Below are 22,574 nucleotides of genomic sequence, written 5' to 3' on the forward strand. Positions count from 1 at the left end.
TTATTCATGAAAACGGCATGAAAAATATTAGGGCAAAAAAGCCATATGCTACATAGTTGAACAATCTGGGATGATTCATTGTCTTGATTCACTGATGAAGGGGAAGCCATTTAAAAAGCTTCAAGCAGAGCTTTTGCCAATATATAAGTACATTCTACCTCTGCATATTAAAATCTGTATAATGGTATTTTAAATCTAAAATGAATAGTTGGAATGTGTTCCGTTTGTTGAAATGGCTTGGGATAAATATTCTTTCTTTAAAAATTATATTGAATCCAGAATAGATATTTCAGTAACCTCTGGTCTCCCCAGAGGCACTCAATGCTTTACATTTAAAGTTTTTAATTTTATTTAAATGTAATTCCCTATAATTAGCTGACATTTTATGGTGGATGTACAGACCTTTTACAAAATTAGGCCCTAGAGAACTTTGTTTTTCAGAAAATCTTCCATCTAGATTAAAACTTAAAATGACTGATGATTGTTTTACATTTAATTTTGTATATTTCCCACTAATACGTTGCTACTTGTACCAGGGAAAAATCCAGTCTCTTTGATCTGAATTTAACCATTGTGTTTTTTGTTGTAGGTTGTGAAGATGGTTCAGGGCTCCTGCATTGTTTTCACTACAGGCAGATTAGAGTTTGAAAGTGTCTGACACAAATTGCTACTGCACTGTTCAATGTTTCAAGGAGACGCAGGGAAGTAAGTCTCTCCTCATAGGAGAGACTAAAATGCATGTTATGAATTGTCTCTCCTTGGTCAATGATAAAGAAAATGGGGCTATTTCAGTTGCAACTGGATTAATGATTGAAGATACGACAACAGAACAAGTGCCACCACCTCCTCCAGCACCGCCGTTGCCTCCACCATGTTCAGTCACAGGTGCTGGTTTTACACCTCCACCACCCGGGGTGCCCCCGCCACCACCACCACCCCCTCCTCCAGGACCAACCCCACCTGCTCCACCACAGTTTATAAATGGGCATGGCCCCCACAGCAAAAAAAAACGGATGCGGAGTTTCTTCTGGAAAACAATTCCTGAAGAGCAAGTCCGCGGTAAAACAAATATCTGGACTATTGCTGCAAGACGGCAGCAGTTCCAGATTGACACAAAAACAATTGAGGAGCTTTTTGGGCAGCAAGAGGAAACCAACCCTCAGGGTCCTAGAAGGCGAACTTCAAAATCATCCTTTAAAGATACTAAAGAAGAGGTAAGAATTCAGAAGTAGCCCTACATTGTTGTGTTTTTCTGTCTCTCTCTCATTCACTGTAATGTCTTAGAAACTGGTGTGAAATCTGACCAGCTGCTAGTCACCATATGTTTTCTTATCACTTTACCCAAAAACTTGCAGAGCATAAACTGTTAGATTTATGCTTTTATTTAAAGATACTTGTTCGTGAAAGGCTGGCTCTGTTATTTTAAGTTATCTCAATAAAGTCCCTTAATTTGATCACCGGCAAAAAATATTGTATTTGAGGAAGAAAGAATGTGTCTCCAGTGATTACTGTAGACTCTGTCTGGCTAGCCCCTGATAAATCTTCATTCCTGGGCATGGCGTACATGAAGAGTACAAATACAGTAATTTACACGCATTATTTTATATGCATAACTGCACCATGTCATTGTCTTCCTCTTCAGTTGCTACTTTTGAAAGCACAGACTTCAAGGAGTTGTTAAAGGGATCTAGTAGGCAGCGTTCCATTAGTAGTAGTTCTGAGGGGCAAAAGTAAATGATGTTGTTGTATCTTGAAGGAGGATAAAAGAATCATCCTAACACAAATGTAAAAAGACAGGGCCGTCCCTAGCTATTCTGAGGCTCTACGCAGCCCCCCGCGGGGTGTGTGTGTGTGTGGGGGGGGCCCAGGAGGGAGGGGGGCTGGCTTGGGGGGCGGGGGAACTTGCCCCCCAGTACTCACGGGCGGCGTGGCTGGGGCCGGGTCGCTGCACGTCCTGTCTCCGGTGAGTGCAGGCCTGGCCCTGCTGCGGGGGCAGAGCAGGGGCGGGAGCCATGAGGAAGAGGTGGGGCAGGGGCTGGAGCAGCACGCAGCTGCGTAGGGCACCAGGAAATGTGGTGCCCCAAATTTCCTGGTGCCCTACGCAGCTGTGTACTTTGCATATGGGTAAGGACGGCCCTGTAAAAAGATAAAACTTTGTTCTTAATGTGACTGTATGGAGACAATGTAGGGGAGAACGCGGAAGTATGTGAGTGAAACAACAAATGTTTTTCTTAGGGCTGGTCAACCCTACCGCTTACGTCGATGTAACTTACGTCGCTCGGGGTGTGAAAATGACACCCCTCTGAGCGATGTAAATTACATCGACTTAGTGTGATGTGGACACTGCTTTATGTCAGCGGGAGACACTTTCCTGCCAACATAGTTTCCGCCTCTCATGGAGGTGGAGCAATTATGCCGACGGGAGAGCGCTCTCCTGTTGGCATAGTGTGTCTTCACCAGATGTGCTACTGTGGCGCAGCTGTACCGATATAGCACAGTAGTGTAGACTTGCTCACTGAATCTGTTACTAATTTTAGATCTAGTTTAAGTTGTTCCCCATTTATTTATCAAGTTTACCTTCTTAATATTGGGCAATAGAAATAGACTAGTTTCATTTTCTGGTGCAACAGGAAATCTGGTTTGGGGGTCGTGTGGGGTGGGGGAGAGCAAAGCATTTTCTTCAACTCTAAGGGAATCTTTAGAGTCAAACACTTTCCAATGAACCACTCAGTAGTATTTCTATTTTGTTCTTCCTTTTTTTTTTTTAAACTCTTACAAACAACCTATGTTTTTTGGAATAAACAGCTTGGAAGTGTTTCTATTAAATATTTGCAAAACTGGAAGTAAAAATGCAAATGTAAGTACTGGTAGGCAAAGGGAATTTACAGAGAGGAAATGTTAAATATGCATAAAGGACCAAAGAACGGAACCAATATTAATTCAAGCACCAAATAAGAGAGACTGCTGGAAATGTAACTGCTTTGTATCAAACTTGAGTGAGAAAATAAAAAGGTGTTGGAACTGATTTAAAACATCAGACATTTGTAACTTCAGTAGACTTGAAAAGGGGGTGTCAAAATAAAGTTTAAACAAACAAATGTGCAGATATTAGAAAAAGGAAACTAATTCCTTATAAACACTAACAAAATAGACAAACATTGGAGATCTGGTTATTTCATTGTGAACAGGTGGGGGGGGGGGGGGGAGCAAATGATTTAAAAAAAAAAAGCAAATATAGTGCTACTCTTTAAAGACTTCCATGAGTAATTTTTACATCAAGCAAAGAGTAGAATAATGAATCTCTGCTTATTAAGTATCATGAATGATGGGATAATGAGCATCAGATAACATGATTTCTCAAATATCTACCAAAACTTCATAGCTTTCATTAATATAATAACAAACATGATGCCCCCAGGAGATATTCCAATTGAGCAAAGTGTTGATATGTGAGATTTTCTTTGAAATGAGAACACTGCAGCCATTAATGGAATTGTTTTGGTTTAGAGGTGGTATGTAGCTGCTTATGTGGTGTTTTGAGTATTTTTTTGATCTTCTCTAGGGGGACCAGACAGCAAATGTGAAAAATCGGGAAAAGGGGTGGGGGGTAATAGGAGCCTATATAAGAAAAAGACCCCAAAATTGGGACTATCCCTATAAAATCGGGACATCTGGTCATCCTAATCTTCTCCCATCTCCTCTGAGATGCTGAGGACTTGTAGCTCTTTTTAACATTAATGGGAGTTGCAGGTCCTATATAAATAAAATATTGTAAGAATACAGTATTATTTAGTGCAGGAAAAAAATCTTGGCTCTGTCCATGATACAAGATGAAATCTGTTTTTTAGGTGTTTATATTCCAAATAGGTGGAAAATTGTGTGTGTGCGCTTTTTTTTTTTTTTTTTTTTTTTAAAAGATGGATGAATGATAGCCTTTTTATTGGTGTGGATGCCAAGTAGGGCCGAATAAACCTTTTGTGGGCCCGCGCCAAACATATTTGTGGGCCCCCAAGTGGGCAATGGGATATGGTGCGGAGGGTGGGGGTGTCGGTCCCCAGAGTGAGGGGCTGGATGGGAGCATTGGGGCACAGTGCGGCAGGGGCAGCCCCATTCCACCCAGCCCAGTGCGAGGGCACTGTTTACAAACCGGCAGCTGCCAGACGCACACTGGCCCTCTTGGCCCTGTGCTGCCAGAGTGCTCCTTCCTCTCAGCGGTGGGCCTATGCCGTGCCACATCGTCTCCCCACCTAGTGCCCCATAACCCCTTATGCCTGGAGACTCCCCCACAGATCTCTATGCCCAGGACTCCACCAGAGTGCTATGTCCAGAGATCCCACCACCACAACTGCGGTGCCCTGCATGCTACCACCCCTGGCCCAGCGTCCGTCCCCCCCACAATCCCCACACCACAACTGCACAGTGTCCCCCCAGGATCCCCTATGCCCAGTACCCCAAAACACAGAAACCTCTCCCACCCTCCATTGCCCAGCACCCCCCGCCAGACCTCCCAGAGACCCACTCCCCCGCACTCTGCCACCTAGCCACACACAGTGGCCCTGCTGGGAGGTGACCTTGTCTGCTGGGCTGAGCTGGTAGCGCAGCCAGGGCCAGTGCTAGGGTGGGGATTGCTTTGGTCCCTCCGGAGCGGTGCAATCAGCCAGGCCGGAGTGGGTGCAGGGCCTGCCCTAGCCAGGCTTCATCAGGACCCACTTGTCTGGCGGGGCCTGCCCGAGCTCCACGCACTGCCTTCCTCCCTCCACTGGCCGAGACTGACCTGGCTTCTGTACCGGTCCTAGGCGGGCAGCAGAGACTGCTTGGAGCTGCACTGGGGAGTGCGGCAGATCCCTGGAACACAACCCCCAAGAGCCCGGCTGGCCGTGCCCACCAGCCCCGTGGCCAGCAGCCCTGCCCAGCCCAAGCGGTGGAGCCCAGACGAGAGGGACATGCTGGCTGGGAGTCCCTCACACAGCAAGGCCTGGGCACTGTACTGCCCAGCATGACGGGCTAGACCCAGCCGTGTGGATAGGTTAGAGGAGTCCGTAATGGGTCCCTTCCCAGTGTGGCCATTGGCACCATTGTAAACCTGGTATTGATGCCAAGGTCTGTATGTTCACACTGTGAGGATGTTTCTACTGAAGCTGACAACTTGTGACAATCTGGCCAATTGTCCTTGTAGCCGAAATTGCTAAGAGTTTGCCTTGGATGCGGAGGTGTAAATGCCAATTAAACCTTGCAAGGGCCATTTGCTGGCAGCAAATGTAAAATTTGGTGCCTGGAACAGCGAAACGTTGACCAAAATAGCGAAAGCTGTCCTCCTTAAGCAGCTGAAAAGCCTAAATATTGATATCTGCACCTTTATCTGAAGTGTACTAGCTAGCAAGTGAAGAAAAGAAAGTCGAGGACTATGTTTCTGTTTTAAGGCCACATTGGTGGGTTGCTCCAGCAAAGGGTGGCCGCTATACTTTCTCCCAGTGCCGATGAGTATTACAGGCTTGGTAGATGATTAATCTGTGACTCATCACAGTCTGATTCCATACCAGCTGTTGGCATTGTACCATCATGTTCAGGTTGGCCAACAGTGCAGATGCAGTTGACTTCTACCAGCAGCTGTAGATAGTCCTTAATGGAACCCTGAGAAAAGACATCATCATGACCCTGGGTGGCTTTAAAGCACAGGCAGGAAAGACTGACACCTGGGCAAATATACTCAGGCATCTTGGTATCAAGCAGGAGAACACGAAGTGATTGCTGGAACTTGCAGTTGCCACTGACGTAGTGATCACTGACTCTCTTCTGCCACCAGAGACTCACAAGTAGACCTGTTACAGCCCAGATGATTTGACTGGGACTCTTAGCAATCATGTCCTCATTAATGATAGTTGTTAGTCAACAGTCATTGATGAAAAGTATACAGAGGTGCTGAACTAGACACTGACCATTAGTTTCTGACTTTACCACACAGTTAACTGTCTGAAATTAGTCAGATTCAACCAAAAGATTTTATTAGAACTGAGCTATTGGTCAGCTTCTATTCCGAACTGCTCCAGGCCATGGAAACATTATAGACTGAAGTCTCTCCTTGTCATCTGGTGAGGAATGGTGTTGTTTCAAGTCATTGGTGCTGGTCACTGCCAGGTTGGTGCTGGGGCCTCAACCCTTTGAACGTCAACCGTGGCTCAGTGAGAAAACATTCCAGCAGTTGGAGTTCAGGAAAAAGTGAGGCTACAATTTGTGTCTTTAAAGACACATTTATTGAGCGCAAAAGCAAAGTCTGAATGGGTTTGACTTTGGACTGTCATCAAGTCATTGTGTAAGAAAGATAAGGAATCCTGGTGGTTGATTTGAGGTCGCTAGTGTGGTACAGGCTGCTGCTAGGCAGGATTTCTGCAGCTTTTATTAAACTTTGCAGTGTCTGTGGTGGTAGGTGGCATCAGCCTGTTCAGTAAAGAATTTGTATGGCAGCAGAAACAAGAGTCTACAAGATCAGTTTTATTACTGGGACGACCATTTCAAGATGCTCCTTAATTGTCTGCCACCTACTGTCCCTCTTCTGCTTGAAGTGGGGGCAGGAAGTAGAGCTGCCTTCTTTCAACCAAGAAGATTGCAGCCTGTAAGCTGACATCTGGGAAGGCACCAGGGTTTTGTAACCTCAGTCCTGAGTTGCTGAAGACAGGTGAGGGTACTGTTGTACGTAGCTGCATAGACTTTTTCAGACCATCTGGTGCACTAATATCTCCCCAACAGCTAGAAGGAGGATGGTGTACTCGCTTCTGTTCAAGGAGGCAGTAAGGCCAAGTGTAGTAATTGTAGAGAGATTATGCTGTTGTTGGTCCCAGGGAAAGTCTTCACTTCCATGCTAATGTCTTAAATCACTTATGCGCTTCATGGCAAAGGCTGGGATACTCAGTGTGGCTTTAAACCTGGTGGTTCCACTTTTCACCTGATCTTTATTTTTGAGACAGTTTTTTGAGAAGATGGCTGAATTTAATAAGCCATGTCCAGCACTTTTATAGATTTTCATCAGGCCATCGATTTAGTGCATTGAGCACATTTGTGGGGTCTGATGAAGTGACACGGAATCCCAGGGAAGATACTGTCACTGATAGAAATCTGTGTTCAAGTCAGTGGCAGATATGTGGCATGGGTTCCAGTTTCTACGGGAGTTTGGCAAGGCTCCATTCTGTTACCATCATTGTTCAATATTGGCATTGGTTGGTTGACTTATAAGCTTGCAAAGGTAGTGGTTGGTGGCACTGAGCTGAACACCATTTTGCTTCAAGATCTCAAAGATGCCCATACAGTGACTTGTTGGCTTAGTTTGGTGAATCACTGCAGCTGATAGCTGGGCAGGCATGAAACAGTGTGCATTGGTCCATTTATTAATCAGGATAAAATCAAGTCCTTGGCCATTACCATCAAGCAGCTTCCAGCTCCAGTTTATGATGAACTCCGTATTAATCTTTTCAAATGGGACATTGAGCAGGTAGCAACTGTCAAATACTTGGGAAGCATCACCGACAGTGCTGGAGGATGTTTGAAAGATGTGGACGCTTGTGTAGCATCAGCCACCTCCATGTTCCGGTCCCTTCAGTGATGTTTGGAGACATTGCCACATCAAGCTTGCTTTGAAGCTGTGGTTATATAGAACCAGTTATTCCAACTCTTTTGTACCACAGTGAAATGTGGGTGCTGAGGCAGGCTGAAGAGCATGGGAGTGAATTTTTTAATCTTGCCATCTTCATCAGATGTTTCATATTAAGTGGCAGAACAAGAGCAGCAATGAGGATATTCATAGTCCAGCAGTTGTCTCCATCAGTACTAATTTGGTTTCAGTGGCTTTCTTGGTATGGATATGTTAGGATGGAAGGCCAGTGAATTATGAAACACATTTACCAAGGAATGCTGCTACTCAGCCAGCGATCACATGGTCACCAAAAGTTCTGGCAATATAAGATTGCCAACGGCTGACAGACTGAACATCCAGCTGGATTATGTTAAGAACCTAGCTAGAGATCAATCTGGATTATGCTTGATCTGCAAGGAGATCTCTTGGGGTTTGCCTTGATACTGGTGATGAGCGTTAATGGGCTTCACCAGCAAAATGAGTTTTGAGGAGGGATTTGAGGCAAAAGGGTAAAGGAAGATGAGGGTGGAGAAGAAGCCCTGAGACTTATCTAGAAAAGGTCATTAGAAATCATGTGAGATCTGCTTTGGTGAAGGGGATGGTTACAATCCACAAAAAATTCTCCAATTGAGATGATGTATCAAATGTTGTTAGTAGTGGTCAGCACTGGAACTGGCATTATTTTAGTAACTTTATAAATGATGTGGAGGAATTGGCATATGTTGTGTTGACCAGACTTTGCAGATGATACCAATACTGGAGGTCTGACACAAAGAGAAGATTGAGGCAGACTCCAGAAAAACTTGAAGTAATGTTTGAGGAATAACAAGAGGCAACCTCATATGAAAGCATGCCACGATGCTGAAGTGCAGAGGGCTGGACTGGTTGACTCAAGGTCTCTTCCAGCCTTACATTTCTATGATCCTATTATTCTGTGCCCTTGGGCAAGAAGAAAACCAAAGGAAAACTCCAACGGGGAGAAGGATGGATGTTAGGAATGCAGAACAAGGTTTAGTGTGATGAAATGTACGTAAAAATAGAAGTTATATTAGCTCCATGTACACAGAGTTAAGGGCCAGTGTTTTAAAGTGAAGAGCAATTTTTGTGTGGTGTGTGCCCAATTTGAGGCACAAGGATTTTTCAGAAAATAAGCCCCCTTTAAAGAGTCTTAAGGTGAACACACGAATAGTGAGGTACCCAAAATTACAAGTTGCTTACGAAAATCTTGGTCAAAAGTTTTAATTGAAAAATGGAACAATGAGTGTAAAATCATATTCAGAGCAATGAGAGCTAATGTACTAGGCCCTATAAGAAAATCTGAGTTACTGATGATTTGTTGAATTTTGATTTTGTACCTAGCTTTTGGTCATAGCAGTAACTTTGTACTGTGCTGATACCGAAAGAGTAGTTATATATGTTCTCTTTAAGGGAAAGAATAAAAACAATTAGATTGGTTCACCAATTTCCCTGATGCACTGAGCCAGATTTTCTGATGTAAATCTGTGTATTGTCATGAAGTCAATGAGGCTATATTGACTTAACAGCAAGGATTTGGCCCACTGCATACTGTCTAACTGTACAGTATTGTGCACAGTTAAATACTCCAACTAAAAAGAATACGAAGAGTAGCACGTAAGATCTGAGAAGGTTAAGAACTTGTATAACTTACACAAATGGAGAGAGGGATCTTAGATCTGAACAAATTATTGAATAAGCTATAAGGACTGAATGAGACTGTTACAGGATGCAGTCTATTTAAAGAATGGTAAATTTAGATTAGAAGTGAGCAGATCAATTGGAGACTAGAACTGCAATCTAAAAGGTCATTGAGGGGTACCTTCAGTGAAACATTTGAAAGGAGATTAGATAATGCACTGGGGAATGATAGTTTAACCTGTACTAGGTGCTGGGGCTTTCACTTATTGAACTGTGTGGGCCTTTCAGCTCCCATGATTAGAGGAGAGAGACTGAGGTTTACCCCACTGTTTACATTTGCTAGACTGGTAGGAATTCAGGCTAGCAATAATCTAATTTAAAAAAAATAATGAACTCTGTATCACATTCTTTCAGACTTGTAATGAATTTTGAATCAAGAAGCGAGGGAATGTCAAAGTTCTGGAAAATATTCAAATCTACTTTTTTTTTTTTTTTTTGTAATTTGGCAAATGAGATTGCCTTGGATATGCAGTATTGTCTAGGAGTATGCTGGAAGCATACTAACTACATCTGCATTTTTATTTTCACCAGCTGGCTTCAGAACTTCACATATTTGGTACTTTTTCCTGATGTTCCCATTGCAAATGATATTAGTTCTTCTTTTTTTTTTTTCTTTTTTCTGACACTGTTGCTGAGTATAAGATATCTGTGACACTGTCAAACACAGTGTGAGGCCATTGGAGTCCTGTACATCTGTGTATTTGGAGTTGTTTGTGACAGCCAGGTGACAGTGTTAACATGAAACAATTCCCCTGTGCTAGTAAATCTCCTGACTGTTTCTTATGGCTGTTATCACCAAACTTGCAGTGGTAAAATTTCAACTTTAATGAAATGAGGTGATATCATTCACTAAGATAATTGCTAACTTTTCAGATTCCTAGCTGTGTTCCATTAGGACTTGGTGCAAATTTTTGGTATTAAAAAAACCTGACTCATTCTTTTGATTAGAAAGAACTTTAAAAATTTAGGAGGAGAAAAAAAGTACACTTCTTTTTTGGTTGGTTTCCAGAATTACATTGATCTCTAGCTAGGTTCTTAACATAATCCGGCTGGATGTTCAGTCTGTCAGCCACTGGCAATCTTATATTGCCAAAACTTTTGGTGACCATGTGATCGCTGGCTGAGTAGCGGCATTCCTTGGTAAACATGCTTCACAATTCACTGGTCTTCCATCCTAACATATCCATACTAAGAAAGCCCCTGAAACCAAATTAATGTCATGGGGTACTGCATCCAGATAAACTGAAAACTTGAGCATTACCTATATCTAATACTGATATCAAATTGATTAACTGATTTAAAATCCTTCCATTTAATCCAGGGGTTCTCAAACTGGGGCTCGGGACCCCTCATGGGGTCGCGAGGTTATTACATGGGGGGTCGTGAGCTGTCAACCTCCACCCCAAACCCCACTTTGCCTCCAGCATTTATAATGGTGTTAAATATATAAAAAATGTTTTTAATTTATAAGGGGGGTCACACTCAGAGGCTTGCTATGTGAAAGGGGTCATCAGTAAAAAAGTTTGAGAGCCACTGATTTAATCAGCGTGACGTTCATTCATATGAATTAAATCAATACCGTGTATTGACTCTTATTTAGGTTCTTATACTATGGTGGTCGTGGTATTTGATAAGTTACCCCTGAATAAAAATAATACTTTGAAATGCATAGTTCATTAGTATGTCCCTGGAGGTCATGGAACTTCAAACCTTTGTTCTAGTCTGTGTCCAAGTGAGCAGCATTAATGTATGGATATGATATGAAATAACTGATTCCACTCTACCTGGTGCTGGAGTACTGTGTCCAGTATTGGGTGCCATGCTTTAAGGAAGATGTGGGCAAATTGGAGAGAGTACAAAGGAGAGCAACAAAAATGATAAAAGGTTTAGAAAACCTGACATATTGAGGAAAGGTTAAAAAAAAAACTGGCTGTGTTTAGTCTGAGGCTTGTCTACACTTAAAATGCTGCAGCGGTGCAGCTGTACCACTGTAGTGCTTCAGTGAAGACATTATCTATGCTGATGGGAGGGCTTCTCCCGTCGGCGTAGGTAATCCACCTCTCTGAGGGGTGGTAGCTGGATGAACGGGAGAATTCTCCCATCGACTTAGCACTATCTACTCCGGTGTTAGATCGGTTTAACTGTGTCGCTCAGGGGTGTGGATTTTTCATACCCCTGAATGATGTAGTTATACCGACCTGATATCCTAGTGTAGACCAGGCCTTGAGAAAAGAAGACTGAGTGGTGACCTGATATGACTTCAGATATGCAAAGGGCCGTCAGAAAGAGGACAGGGATCAGTTGTTCTCCATGTCCTCTGAAGGTAGGACAAGAAGTAATTGGCTTAATCTGCAGCAAGAGAGATGTAGGTTACATTTTAGGAAAAACTTTTTAGTATTGGAATAGGTTATTAAAGTAGATTGTGGACTCCCCATCACTGAAAGTTTTTAAGAACTCTTAGACATATACCTGCCAGGGATGCTATTAACTATACTTGTTTCTGCCTCAGCACAGGGATGGACTAGATGATCTCTTGAGGTTCCTTTCAACCCTACATTTCTATGATAAAATCTAGCTTGTTACATGGTGAATTATAATTTGTCTTAATTCTCTCACTAACATGCTGTGGTTTTCACTAAACTTGGACATCTGTTCCGCAAGCCAAGGCTATTGTGGGTGGGCTGCATTGTTTCCTGTTAAAGACTAGTTTAATAATAGATCACTCCTTTTCTGCTCACTAATGAATGATACCCAGATCTAGCCATTCATTTGACTTGTGTTTTGGTGACAACTCTTTTGTACAGAAAGTTGCATATAATGATTCTTTTTATAGCAATTTAAGGAAGAGTATCTGTATTTTAAGGTTTTCCAGACAGGTATTACTGGAGTCATGTCTCTTGCTTTCTCTCTCTCAGATTTCCATCTTGGATTCAAAAAGAAGTATGAATATTGGGATATTTCTCAAACAATTCAAAAAGTAAGATTTCCTTTTTCATACGATTAATTAACTTGAGCTTCAAGTGAAATGGCTACACAATAAGTATTATAGGAAATAAAGAAGACACATGATGGAATGGGAAAGGCAATGTTTCTTTAATTTAGTTTAGGTTCTGCACAAAATTGTCAAATAACTTCAGTTCATAGTTTAAACAAAAACATGTTTGAGTGCCAATTTTACTTAAATCTTGTGTACTAATGAGCTCAGTTTGATTGTTGCCTTGCCAGTTGAGCTGAAGTTTCATATGCAGTAATAGAAAGCTATAAATTCTTATGTAATTCAATCTGAGATGCTCTTCATTTGGTTTTCTCTCTTTATGAAGAAAGAATGGAATGGGGTGAGAGAGGATGTGGGGGAGATTCCCACACCTGAGCCATTCTTTTTATGTGACAAATCTGAGGAATTGTCCCATATTGAGGTGGTGCTAGAGGAATCAAACTGATAAATTAAACAGTAATAAGTCACCAGGACCAGATGGTATTCACCTAGCACTTCTGAAGGAATTCAAATATGAAATTGCAGAACTACTAACTGTGATATGTAACCTATCACTTAAATCAGCCCCTGGTACCAGATGACTAGTAGGTAGCTAATGGAACACCAATTTTTAAAAATGGTTCTAGAGGAGATCCTGGCAATTACAGTACAGGCCAGTAAACCTAACTTCAGTACCAGGCAAACTGGTTGAAACTATATTAAAGAACAGAATTATTAGACACATAGATGAACCTAATATGCTAGGAAAGTGTCAACATGGCTTTTGTAAAGGGAAATCATGCCTTACCAAACAGGTGGACAAGGGTAATCCATTGGATACAATGAACTTAGACTTTCAGAAAGCCTTTGAAAAGGTCCCTCACCAAAGACTGTACAGAAAACTAAGCATTCATGGGATAAGAGGGTGAGTCCTCTCAGGGATCGGTAACTGGTTAAAAGACAGGAAACAAAGCATAAGAATTAATGGTCAGTTTTCAGAATGGAGAGAGGTAAATAGTGGGGTCCCCCCCAAGGATCTGTACTGGGACTAATGCTGTCAAAAATATTAATAAGTGATCTGGAAAAAGGGATAAACAGGGATGTGGCAAAGTTTGCAGATTGATACAAAATTACTCAAGATAATTAACACCAAAGCTGACTGCAAAAAGTTACGAAGGGATCTCACAAAGCTGGGTGACTGGGCAACAAAATGGCAGATGAAATACAGTGTTGATAAAGGCAAAGAAATGCACATTGAAAAACATAATCCGAACCATATATACAAAATGACGGGGTCCAAATTAGCTGTTATCATTCGAGAAAGAGAACTTGGAGTCATCATGGATTGTCTCTGAAAACAACTGCTCAATGTGCAGCGGCAATCAAAAAAGCTGACAATGTTTGGATCCACTAGGAAATGGATAGATAATAAGAGGGTAAATATAATAATGACACTATATAAAGCCATGGTATGTCTACACCTTGAATCTTGCATGCAGTTCTGGTCACACCATAGTAAAAAGATATATTAGAATTGGAAAAGGTGTAGAGAAGGGCAACAAAAATGATTAGGGATCCATATGAGGAGAGATTAAAATGACTGGGACTGTTCAGTTTAGAAAAGATATGACTGGGGATATGATAGAGGTCTATAAAAACCATGAATGGTGTGGAGAAAGTGAATAATGAAGCATTATTTCCCCCTTCCCATAACACAAGAACCAGGGGTCACCCTATGAAATTCATAGGCAGCAGATTTAAAACAAAATGAAGTACCTCCTCACACAACGCACAGTCATACCATGGAACTCGTTGCCAGTGGATATTGTGAAGGCCAAAAGCATAACTGGGTTCAAAACAGAATTAATAAGTTAATGGAGGATAGGTCCTTCAATGGCTATTAGACAAGAGGCCAGGGATGCAACCCCGTGCTCTAGGTGTCCGTAAGCCTCTGACTGTCAGATGCTGGGAATGGACAATAGGAATGTATGACTCAGTAATTGCCCTGTTCTGTTCATTCCCTCTGAAGCATCTAGCATTGGCCGCTGTCAGAATACGCAGGATATTGGGCTAGATGGGCCATTGGTCTGACCCGGTATAGCTGTTCTTATGAGACGAACTTTTTAAGAGTAAGCTGGTGGTGTCGAGCCTTTTATGCACTGATTAGAAAATTGTTCTTCAGTAGAGGCATTGCTGAATGTTGCTTTAGAATAACACTGTTGTGGGTACTGATGCATGACTAATTACAATTTTTGTGCATAGCAGAGGTGTGTTTTTTCTCCAGTGTGTAACTGCTGTTACTCAAGCATTTGAAATGCAGTTGATTAATTGTGTATTCAAGGCCTGCTCAATCCATAATTGAAGATATTAATCAAGGAAAAAGTGATCCCTATGGGCCTGAGATGCTGCGTGAATTCCTTAAATTATTGCCAGAAGCAGAGGAGGTAAGTAAGCAGTTTTATTTAGTGGCTGTTTTTGTGGCAGAGCTGCTGTTGCCTGGGATTCTACAGAATACACCTCTACCCTGATATAACGCGACCCGATATAACACGAATTCGGATCTAACGCGGTAAAGCAGTGCTCAGGGGGGGGAGGGGGGGCTGCACACTCTTGCGGATGAAAGCAAGTTTGATATAACGCGGTTTCACCTATAATGCAGTAAGATTTTTTTTGGTCCCGAGGACAGCGTTATATCGGGGTAGAGGTGTAGCTCTTATTTTCTCTCTAAAAGGGGCATCAAAACTCTGGAGATCTATGGATGAAAAACCATTAAGTGCGAATATTTGGCCGTAGGATGACAACATACTTTCTTGAGATACCAAGGACATAGTCTTAGTCATTCCCTGCCTACTAAGTAGTTTAACTGTTTATTTGTTGGCAGTTCTTAATTAAGGCACTGATAAGGTGGCTTTGTTTTTTAGATGCATTTTATTAAGTTACAACCTGTAAATTACTGCTCAATGCTCTTCCAGCAGGTGCAGAGGTTCTACAGTAGGAACCAAACACAGTTGCCCATTACCTTCATTTAGGCTACATCTACACTACAGCCTGGATCGACACTCTGAGATCAATCAACCAGCAGTCAATTTAGCGGGTCTAGTGAAGACCTGCCAAATCGACAGCAGATCGCTCTCCAGTTGACCCCTGTACTCTACCCCAGACGAGAAGATTAAGGTTTCTCCTGTCGACCTTCCGTGGTGTAGACCCCGCGGTAACTCGACTTAAGGTACGTCAACTCCAGCTACATTATTCATGTAGCTGGAGTTGTGTAGCGTAGGTTGACTTACCGCGGTAGTGTAGACATAGCCTTAGAGTGCTGTTTGTTTCTGTGCTGCCTTAGTGATCCACAATCCTAAATGTGCCAATTTGTTTGATAAACTTAAGTCGACTGTCACACAAGCTCTCTAAAAGCAATTTTTAAAAACCAGGAAATTGACAGTTAACATTCAGGCTAACCTTAATTCATATGCCATACCACTTCAGTGTCCTAATATTCAAATGCTCACTGACAACAACTTGCTCAGCAAGAAACTTGCTTTCAGTTCAAACATATAACCACCACCACCACACATCTCTAGTTAATTGTACTCAAACACACACCCTTAACCCAGGCTACTTACTTTTTCATGTGCACAAATAACATGTATAGTGGTAAGGTCTATAACTTTGATAGGGAATATGTAATCTAAAGGTGAAGTTAGAGGGGTTTGTATATAAAGGCTCACCGTCAACTAGAAATGTAGCTAGTTAATTTTAGAGGTGAAGTTCAAAGTAGTTTTGGGTACTGAAATTGTTCCTGAAACCATCCCCTCTCCTCTCCAATTTTATATGGCTTTATGTGCGTGTGGAAAAACCCACATAAAGTGGAAAATGGTGGAGTAACTATATATAACGGGAAACTTGAATCATAACCTCAGTTCATTTGTAGTCAATGCACAAAATAAACTGACAAAAAGTATTTTTCCCTTCTAATCTTTCAGCTACAGGTCTTGAATGTTACTTGTGGCAAGAGTAGGTAAACTTTCAGATAGGCGTGACTCTCTAAATTAATTGTGTGCTCTGATTATAATTTCACGCACTTCAATCCTAAATCAGCTGGAACTCCTACCTAGTTTTCTGAGTTCCATGCTGTGGAAGACTTACAGTAGTGAAATCCTGACCTGTCTAACAAGTCTCTATAACTAGAGCATGGCTTCTGATACCGTGAGAGTTCAGTTGACCTTATGTGAAACAGCTGAACGTCACACCCAGTCAAGCTGCTGTGGGTAGTGAATGTACATCTTGCATGTCCTATAGCAAAGCAGTTAGTATGGGGCTGTCAGGGTGGGAAGGCTGTAGTTGATCTCTGGAGAAAGAAGACTGGCATGTAGTTAGGCAGCAGTAGAAAGCTGATTAAATTATGAGACCTAAAGGCCACAAGGGACTATTATGATAATCTAGTCTGACCTCCTACATCACACTGGCCATAGAACTTCCCTGTATGAATTCCTACTTAAAGTCCAGTAGCTGTGGTTTAACCAGAGCATATCTTTCAGAAAAACATCCAATCTCCATTTAAAAATACTTCATGTGATAAAGAATCTACCACATCCTTGGATAAATTGTTCCAATGGTTAGAAATTTGCACTTTATTTCTAGGCTGAGTTTGTTTAGTCAATTTCCAGCCATTAGTTCTTGTTATACATTTTGTCTGCTAGATTCAGGAGCCCTCTATTATCTCATTTCTGTTCCTGTGTAGGTACTTACAGATTATGATCAAGTCACCCCTTGCCCTTTTCTGATGAATAGATTGAGCAACTTGAGGTTTTCACTATAAGGCATGATTTCCAATCCTTGAATCATTCTCATGTCTCTTCTCTGAACCCTCTCCAATATCCTTCTTGAAGTGTAGATACCAGAACTGGACACAGGGGCACATACAGAGGTGAGGTAATCTTTGTACTTGATAGTCCTCTGTTTATACTTCCAAGGATTGCACTAGCCCTTTGGTCACAGCATTGTGCTGGGAGTTCATGTTCTGCTGATTATTCATGACTTCCAAGTCCTTTTCAGATTCACTGTTTAAATTTTCTCCCAGGTGATTTGGGTCATAATTGTTTTCAGCTTTGTGAAACTGATATTTTTAAAGCACCAAGCACTGTCACAGTTGCAGTGCTAGCCGCATCCTCTTTGGGGGTCTTGTTGTGTGCCACTTCTTCAGGTGTCAGGCCTTGTGGATTTACCCATCCTGGGTGGTTTCGCCTACTTTTAGGACTGGTCTGTGCTTAAAATTTAGATAGACATAGCCACATCACTCAGGGGTGTGAAAAATCCACCCCTCTGAACACTGCAGCTATTTCAGTTTAACCCCCAGTGTAGTAGTAGCTAGGCTGATGGAAGAATGCTTCTGCCAACCTAGCTCAAGAAGGTGGTGTTCCTACACCAATGGAAAAACCCCTTGCATTAGCGTCAGCTGTGTCTACACTACTGGATTATGTGGCATGGCTATGGCACTGTAGCTATGTCGGTTTAGTCCCCGTAATGTAGACATGGCCTTAAACAGGGTACCCATGGCCCAGTCTATCAGTCATGCTTACCCAGCAGGTCTGACTGGGTTTGGCACCCGTATTCTTCCTTTCAGGAGTCTGTGACTAGTGGTGTTTATAGTGACAAAACAGTCATTGTAATAGGAAAAAAGCATTTAGAGAGAGATTTTAAAACAATAGTCTACACAGGTTTATCTTACCTAAAGTCTGACCATCTTCTGAGGTCAACTAGACAGGCCTAATTTCAGGCACCCCAGTAGTCACCTGCATCTTAGTTTGGTTCCCCCTCCCTCTTTCTTGTCTCTCTCTCTTAACTACTATCGTTCTTTGGATCTTCTGGTTCCCAGGCCTTTTCTGGTTCTGGCATTGTTTCTCACATGTTTGCTGAAAAGTGGTTTATCTTGAACTATTGTTCTTCCCCTTCCTGTTTGTTTTTTTTCCTTTATAGCCCCCTATTAAACTACACCCATGTGTTCATACAGTAAGCATCCCAGTAACCAGGGCAACACACAGTATTCATATATTATTACAGAGCAACTCCAATTTCATCACATATATTACTGGTTTGGAGTTTGTTTTGCTTACACACAATAAATGTAATCAAGTCATCATCACTTGTACCTAAGCAAACACAAACTTCTTTATTTTTATGATCAATTCCTTTTCATCTGTCAAGATTAGGTCTAATGCAGAATTCTCCAATGTAGGATGCCACACTATTTGAGTTAGGAAACTGTTATTTATAATATTTATAAATTCCAAGCACATTTTAGTCTTGGCAGCATGAGACCTCTCACATAGGTCACTCAGATATAAGTTCCCCACGATAATGTAGCTTTTTGTCCTACCCCTACATGTAGATGCTTAAGGCGCTGGTGGTCCTGTTCTTTAGTGTGACTTGGTGGTCTGTAGCAGGCACCAGCAAGTATCATATCTTGTGCCTTATCTGTTAGAAGGTTGGTCCATAAGCATTCAAGGTAATTTGCTTCCAAGTGGTCAGTGACTCTATTTTTGACAGGGTGCCAGAGTACCCTCTCCGCTCCCCCTTTTCCCTTTCAATCCTATTTAAAGCAGTTATAACGAATGATTTTAACATTGCAGTCATGTGACTCTTCCCAGCCGATTTCAATAATACCCACTAAGTTAAATTTATGCTTATAAATGAGCAATTGCAATTCCGCTTATTACCCAGACTCCTATAATTGGTACATAGGCAATTTAAATAATTTCTTCTCTTCACATCCCTTGGTGCCTGGATTTATTTTGTACCAAATGAATGCTCATTTATTCCTTTTTTCATCTGCTTCTCTTGTTAAATAAGATACTCCAGCCTGTCCCCTAAAGATTGATTCCCCTTCTCTTGAGATGGAGGTCGTCCAGATTTGCACAGCTCCCTCTCCTGAGAAGGTTGACTCGTTCCACGAAATCAAAACCCTCTTCCTTTCAACCACTTATCTAGTCAGTGGTGCAGTTCCAGAATCTTCTGCTTTCTCTCTTCCTTTGCTTGTGGGACAGGAAAGATCACATTCCTCCCCCTCAGTACTCTTCTATCTTCTCTGAAGTGGTCTGTAATCTTTGAGGTATCATCTGAAACAGTGTCATTAATACCAACATGCACCATGCCAGTGGATCTTTGTGCACTGACTTCAGAAGCCTACCTAATCTTGCAGTCACATCTTGGTTCCAGGAAGACAACACACCATCCTGTTTTCTGCCTGTCCCTTGCCGAACAGCTTAGAGTTTCTGATGTGGACCTGGGATGCTTGTAGACCTCTTTGTGGGCATTCTTGATTTGTCTTGTGTGTTGGGTTGAGGAGCCATCCTCAGGTGTGTCCTGAACAGTCTTTTTTTCCCACCCAATCAGCTGTGACTTAAGAGATTTTCTGCAGTTTCCATGATACAGTGATACAAACCTTGCACTGAAAATGCATTCCTTGTCACAGCTGTGAAGGGGGTCAGCTTTGAATTCTCATGCTCTTTTCAGTTTGACCCTCAACCTTTATTCACACGACTGCTGGTAAATTGTAAACACTTGATTTATGCTGTAATCTTATCAGTGTCCTAGAAAGTGTTGATAAATAGCCCTATTACCTCAGTGTTTCCCTACTCACCAGCCTGACTTATGCTGCAAGTTTTATATCTTAACAATTTGTCCCTCCCCACTGACCTCCCACTGATGGTTATTCCACCTTTCTGTTGGGTCTTTTTTGAGATGGAACAACTTTTTTAACTTTTTAAAATAAGGCTAGATAATTAAAACAGAGTAAGAATTTATTTTGTTGTCTTCAAAATGTTTTGTGCCTTCCCCACTGTAATTGTACTGTGATAACTTTATTTACAGGCATTAAAAGGGTGTTAACACTAAGAACATTTTAGTTGGTAACTGAGCTGTTAGAATTGTGTATAAATGGCACTTTTGTTCAGTGTTTTTTGTGAAACTATGAATATAGGCATTATTGAAATACTGGCACTGTTGTGAAGGATTTTGTCAAACAGAAATTGTTTGAACATTTTCAAATGTGTGATTTGCAAAATTGACAACGTCAAGGTCAGACAAAGCTTCCAGCCAGTGAAATTTCTCAAATTTGCTCTTTAAAACCACAAGCTTTTCTCTGTGGAGTACTGAGGATTTATTACCAGGGTTACCAGCATCCACAGAAAATGGTCTGAAAGTCTGGTGCAAAAAACAAGTGTAATTTTTTCTAGATAGTTAAAATAAATAAATAAATAAATAAAACAAACCACCACCAACAACAAATCATTAGATGCCAACCACAGGTCTTCCTGTGATAATTCATTTACCACCCTACCATATCTCTCAACACTGGAGAAGAAAGACATATCTGTATTTGTCGCTTCCTCCTTTCCCAGCCCACTTCTTGTCAGGTCAGCATTCTGCGTATTTATCGAGGAAATGTGCTGGTTTTCCATGCTAGCAATCTCTGATACATAAGAGCCTCCCCAACTCACTCCCTTTTTAAAAAAAGATTCCAGCTACACAGCTGGGCCTATATCCCATTAAAATGGCTGACAGTTACTCTTCCTGGCATCCTGACCAAACCAGGGGGAATCTTCTAGCTGCTTTTGATGCATACCACCACACGGTTCAACAGGCCCAAATTGGTAAGGGTTAAGAGAGTCCACGGAACACAATTGTTAGCAGCCACCATGCCACATTCTTTTCTGTATATATTGCAAGTACAAATTTTGGATAGTCTAGCCGATTCATCAACTCACCACACGTATGCTTGCCCAGGTTTATCAACACATCCTGTTAATCCTTCCTTACAATGCCTAAAAATCTGTTGTTTGCTAGTTCTTTGTCTTAAAAACACTAATAATCTCTCGCCTAGATTACTGGAAAACTTCTCTCTGCTTGCACCACTCCCTTTAAATACCTTCTCAATTTTTACATAAAATTCAGTCTCCTCTTCCTTTCCTTCAATGCTGTGTGTGGCTCTGCTCCTCCTTTATATTTTTCATCTCCTCCTACATCCTTGTTTACCCCTTAAATCAGCTGTAGTCTTCTTTTGACTGCACCCTTTGTCTCCTTTTCTTATGTCCTCGCTGTATTGCACAGGTAAGGGGAGGGGCATTTCACATGTGGTGTCTCCATTCCTTGCACTTCAGCTGCTTTCCCATGTGTCATTGTTTGTTCTAGCAGTAAGCACTGTGGGAACAGGGCCTCATTTTTCAAAATGCCATGTATGTTCACAATGATATAGAAACATGGAAAAATGGAGGAGACTTACCCTATTCATCTCTCCCATTGTGTACCGCTGCCTCTTTTTGAGATGGAGTAATCTACTCTGATTTAATATGAGTATATGCATCCAAGAATGAGTGGTACTGATACAGTTTCAGTCAAGGACTCTGAACTCTCATTCAGGAGCTTTGCATAATTGTCCTGTATTCATAAAATAAAATTCACTTTCTTGCTAGTGTACTGCATGTTGCTGGTGGGAAGCTGCTTATAACTCATCTACTGGCTTTCCTGGCTCTAAAAAATAATTAAATATTGGTGATAGATATCTTCAAACCAAATGAAGTCAGATTTTCTCCATTTCATAACAGACTTTTAAGTGAGGGTGAATTATATATGTAAAAGTGTATGGAAAATCTGTTTGTTCATGGCCATTGCAAACATATAATCCATTTAAAAAGCAAATGAAAAATTAACAGCAGCTAAGTGTGAGACTCGAGAAATGAAAAATTGAGCATGAAGTTTAATTATGCTCCCTTGTTCACATTCATTAAAATAGCCTCTCTAGTTATGTGACTGTAGTGCTTAGACAGGGAGTGTCTGACCTATTTGTGGTGTTGTTTTTTAATTTTAGCTCTTGAGTTCTCAGATCATTCGTAAACCTATCCAAAGTCCATTGGTGTGTCTGTTAAGTATATGACAAATAGTGTGCGGTGTTGCCAAAGTTCATGATTTCATCATGGCTGTTATAATATTTGGGGTGTTAATGAGAGCTGCATCTCCTGGAGTCATGTGACTATGGGAGCATTTTGACTTTCATGTGAACAACTTTTCTAGCTCTCGTGATTGCAGAGAGAAGCTTGAAAACATGGTGCCTGTGGCATTTTTTTCTGTTACATTATTGGGTGACTGAAACTTTTTACATTGGAAAATATGTAATAGCTATAGCAAAGAAATGTGTGTATAGGATAAAATTTTGTCTAAGATATTGCCTTAGATTTCCTCCAGATTGTTATAACTTTATGACCTAGC

At 41.5% G+C, this 22,574-nt stretch overlaps 1 protein-coding gene across 1 annotated transcript in view; it reads left to right on the forward strand.

Moving 5' to 3' along the window:
• Window positions 1-608: 608 nt before the first annotated feature.
• Window positions 609-22,574, forward strand: part of FHDC1 (FH2 domain containing 1) — a 43,787-nt gene continuing 21,821 nt past the window's right edge. Inside the window, exons 1-3 of the mRNA XM_024207619.2 lie at window positions 609-1,214; window positions 12,256-12,317; window positions 14,656-14,758. Of these exons, the coding sequence (XP_024063387.2) occupies window positions 735-1,214; window positions 12,256-12,317; window positions 14,656-14,758 (645 nt within the window). The 5' untranslated portion in view covers window positions 609-734. The remainder of the gene's footprint in view (window positions 1,215-12,255; window positions 12,318-14,655; window positions 14,759-22,574) is intronic.

The sequence above is a fragment of the Terrapene carolina genome, unplaced genomic scaffold (genome assembly GCF_002925995.2).
Source record: "Terrapene carolina triunguis isolate 2854851 unplaced genomic scaffold, T_m_triunguis-2.0 Scaffold66, whole genome shotgun sequence".
In the NCBI taxonomy this organism is placed as follows: Eukaryota; Metazoa; Chordata; order Testudines; family Emydidae; genus Terrapene; species Terrapene triunguis.